Genomic DNA, 4,302 nt, shown 5'->3' on the forward strand with positions numbered 1-4,302 from the left:
CGGTGTCGAGATCGCAATGTCGGAGGGTAATATTTACATTAACACCGTCTGGAGGTGTGCGTCGAATCAAGCGCATTGATTGGTTGATCGCTTATCGATTTATTGGTTTGATTGACAGCCGGCGTCTGGTCAATTACAATAAAATATGATTAAACTATAACTAAACCCAGATGCACCATTCAGAACCATTATTAATGGGATACACACACAAAACGAAAGAATAAAAAATATACTGATGTCATGGTAGCTGTTCTTTGACTTTATCAGCACAGCGCAAAATTCCCTGGCGAAAGCAGTTAAAAAATTACCAATCGTTTGTCAAATCCTTATCAGATATGACAACCTAAAACCGTAAAGACTTCCTATTTTTGTCAACAAAGCTCGCTATAAACATTTGAAATTTAACAACTGCTGACTGACATGGATAAGTGTATAGTTTTTGCAATAGTTCTATTGTTATTTTGCTGGTGCAGTAGGTGTAATTCTGTTGATATTAACATTTCTGATCGGCTTGAACAGATGGAGAAGAAACTTGCCGCGTACGATATACTGCAAAAAGAGGTTGCAACGCTGAAGAAATCTGAAAAGAAGGAACTTCAAAAAGAAGTAAGGGAGTTGAAGAAAACTGTCACAAGACTTGAAAACGAAGTGCTTGATTTTAAAGCGCAATTAGAGGCAATTAATAATCATTCGTTACCCTCGATTATTGGTAAGATCATTTTTTTCCTTTGTAGTTTTAAGCAAATATGATACCATCCAAGTATAAAGCTGAAAGGCAAAGCGAACTACAGTCCTCATATTACATTTGAAGAAAATTATTTGATAGTAAGCCTGTTAGATTCAATCCCACAAATGTCATGGCTCGAGTTGTTGCGCAAAACTTTGTAAACTCTTTAAGCTTTTTAAAATCTTCTCTATAACGTATGTACGCTACTAAATACAAAAGATTTCATTTTTTGTTAGGGCCGCAAGATATATATCAACCTATAATAAACCCTTGCTGTTAGATATCCATGTATAATCCTCTTGCAATGTGTATCGATCGAATGGCTAAAAGTGTTTCATTCCTATTGGAAAAATGAAAAGCATTAGTACGAATCTTAGCGTTATTTCATTTGGAAACATTGGAAATATTTTTGTCATTTAGTGGAAATTCAACACGTGGTACCACCTTAATAACCAAAAGGTCATAGGTCAACAATAACTGCCAAGAGTCTTTAGTGGACGCATTATTGTGTTGCTTCCGGTAAATGGACATAGGAATATATCTGCGCAATAAAACCCCTCATATGTTTTGTTTAAATATCTAGATGTGTACCACAATTATCCATATAACGGAATCTAAAAGTATGTTAAATGATATTCATTGATGTATCATATTAATTCGCGAAACGCACACATATTGACAGTGCATGGTACTGAACTCATTAAAGTATAATATTCTGAAATGCTACAGGTGCACGTGATATCCGATCGGTGCCAATGGTGGCGTTTTCGGCTTTTGTTGATCACAACATTTACCATCTTGGAGTGGATCAGCCGATTCCTTACAACAATATCATAACCAACATTGGAAATGGATTTAGCCAGTATACGCACGTATTTACATGTCCTGTTACTGGGCTGTATATGTTTACATTCACGGTCTGCACAGATGATTTTTCTCAGTTTATTGCCAAGCTGGTGGTAGATAACCAAAATATTGTTGGTGCCGTATCTGAACTGTCTTCCAAGTACCGAGAAATACAAGGCTCTAACACAGCAGTTATACAGGTATATGTCGTATTTTTAAGGGTTACAGTTTCATGGCAAATATACCAGAATTTTGCTTGTTTATTTGTCACATTGCCCAATATTAGTATGTAGGCTACATATGTTAATAGACAGATAGACAGAAGTGTAAAAATACAGATAGAAGTGTAGATATAGAGACAGAAGTGTAATAATACAGATAGAAGTATCCACAGAGATAAAGTTAGAATATACAGATAGAAGTTTCGATATTGATAGAAGTGTAGATACACATATAGAATGTAAATATACAGATATAAGTGTAAATATACAGATAAACGTTAGAAGTGTAAATGCACAGATAGAGTCTAGATAACCAAATATAAGTGTAAATATACAAATAGAGTGTAAATATACAGAATTATGTATATGTATAAGTGTTGAGGTAAAGATAGAGTTAGAGTGTAAATATACAGAAATAAGTGTAAATATACAGGTAGAAGATAGAAGTGTAGATGCACATAAGAGTGTAAATATACTGATAGAAATGTAAACATACTGATAGAATGGTTAATATACAGACAGAAGTGTAGATATACAGATAAAGTGTAAATATACAGATTGAAGTGTAGATGCACAGATAGAGTGTAAATATACAGATAGAAGTGTAAATATACAGGTAGAAGATAGAAATGTAGATGCATAGATAGAGTGTAAGTATACAGTTAGAAATGTAAACATACTGATAGAATTGTTATTATACAGATAGAAGTGTAGATATACAGATAAAATGTAAATATAGATACAGAAGTGTAGATACACAGATAGAATTGTAAATAAACAGATAGAAGTATAGATGCACAGATAGATTGTAAATATACAGATAGAAGTGTAAATATACAGGCAGAAGATAAAAGTGTAGATGCACAGATAGAGTGGAAATTTACAGATAGACAGATAGAAATGTAAACATACTGATAGAATTGTTAATATACAGATAGAAGTTTTGATATACAGATCGGGTGTAACTATACAGATAGAAGTGTAGATATACAGATAAAATGTAAATATATAGACAGAAGTGTAGATGCAAAGATAAAGTGTAAACATACAGATAGAAGTGTAAATATATCTTCTATCAATATCGAAACTTCTATCTGTATATTCTAACTCGTACAGGCAGAAGATAGAAATGTAGATGCACAGATAGAATGTAAATTTACAGATAGAAATGTAAACATACTGATAGAATTGTTAATATACAGATAGAAGTTTAGATATACAGATCGGGTGTAAATATACAGATAGAAGTGTAGATAAACAGATAGAAGAGTAGATATACAGACAGAGTGTAAATATTCCAACAGAATAGCAAATTGTAATTCAACAGACAAGACACATAAACATATTCAGAACAAATATAAAATATCTTTCGTAACTACAACTAAAATATTTAACAGGTGTTGTATGAAATATATGCAACAAGGCTATTTAAGAGTAATATATTTTGTTTGTCAAACGATTTAAACGATATAAATATTTGACCATTGCATTTATAATTACTTCCATTTATTTCATCGGTCGATGGTTTAAGCGTTATTTTCTTATTATTTAAACAAAACTTGGGAATTTAATCAATGCATGTATAAAATTCTAGGCTTTTAGATTTGTATAATTTCAGGTCAGTAAAGGACAAAGTGTATGGGTATCTTTCATTGGCTCAGCAGATAACACCATTCGATCAGACGACGACTATCGCTTTGCTGCGTTCTCTGGGTTTCTTATACAGTAAATAAAATCTATAAAAAGATCCCCTTGGAAGAATGCAAACAAGCAAGACCATGTAACTCTCATTTTTTACACTGAGCTGATGAAATTTATGAATATATTCTATTCCTTAATACAGTTGTTTCATTCGTTTTGATAAAAAATCTATTCATAACTTTATCATGACATCACGATACATGAGGGGTTCTAACTGACCAATCAGAGAGCTACATTTTCGAGTATCTGCCAGTTTCCACTTTGGTATAACAAAGTATATTTACAATGAACACATAGTGACTTTAGAAATAGAAATCACATTATTTTAGAAATCAAATTAAGATTTTTCACTGCACATGCCCCAGATGATGCTACATACAACAGAACTTTGAAGTTTCATTGAAATATTATATGAATTTGATACCTTTATTTTAGTTCAAATGTAGAGATTTTACACAGGGAGTCTATGATAAAGTCCGAGTAAAATGTGATCAAAACCCAGTGAAATTAGTATCACTCTGCAATGTTTTGGACATGTTAAAATTATGAATAAGAATACCCTATGAAAGCATAAAACGAATCCAAGTAAAATAATATCAGACTCGGTTTGTTTGAGTCTGCTTATAAATATGAGAATTAATCAAATAAGCAAGAGTCCCCCCAGTAAAGTTTGAAGTGGATCTATATTATGCAGATCATATTTTGGATGAAATCCGTGTTCTCAAAGGACCAGTAAATATAACAAAACTTCTAGAAGTTTATGCAATATCGGAAATTTATTTGGTACAGTAATTATTGTTGCGCTAG

General features: G+C 32.2%; 1 protein-coding gene across 1 annotated transcript; it reads left to right on the plus strand.

Moving 5' to 3' along the window:
- The first annotated feature begins 344 nt into the window (after nt 1-344).
- Nucleotides 345-3,593, plus strand: LOC128553530 (complement C1q-like protein 3). The gene is made up of 3 exons (XM_053534712.1): nt 345-709; nt 1,457-1,773; nt 3,413-3,593. Exons 1-3 carry the CDS (start codon nt 421-423, stop codon nt 3,521-3,523), a joined length of 717 nt encoding a protein of 238 aa, XP_053390687.1. The 5' UTR covers nt 345-420; the 3' UTR covers nt 3,524-3,593.
- The last annotated feature ends 709 nt before the right edge of the window (nt 3,594-4,302 follow it).

This window comes from Mercenaria mercenaria, unplaced genomic scaffold (genome assembly GCF_021730395.1).
Source record: "Mercenaria mercenaria strain notata unplaced genomic scaffold, MADL_Memer_1 contig_3922, whole genome shotgun sequence".
NCBI lineage: Eukaryota > Metazoa > Mollusca > Bivalvia > Venerida > Veneridae > Mercenaria > Mercenaria mercenaria.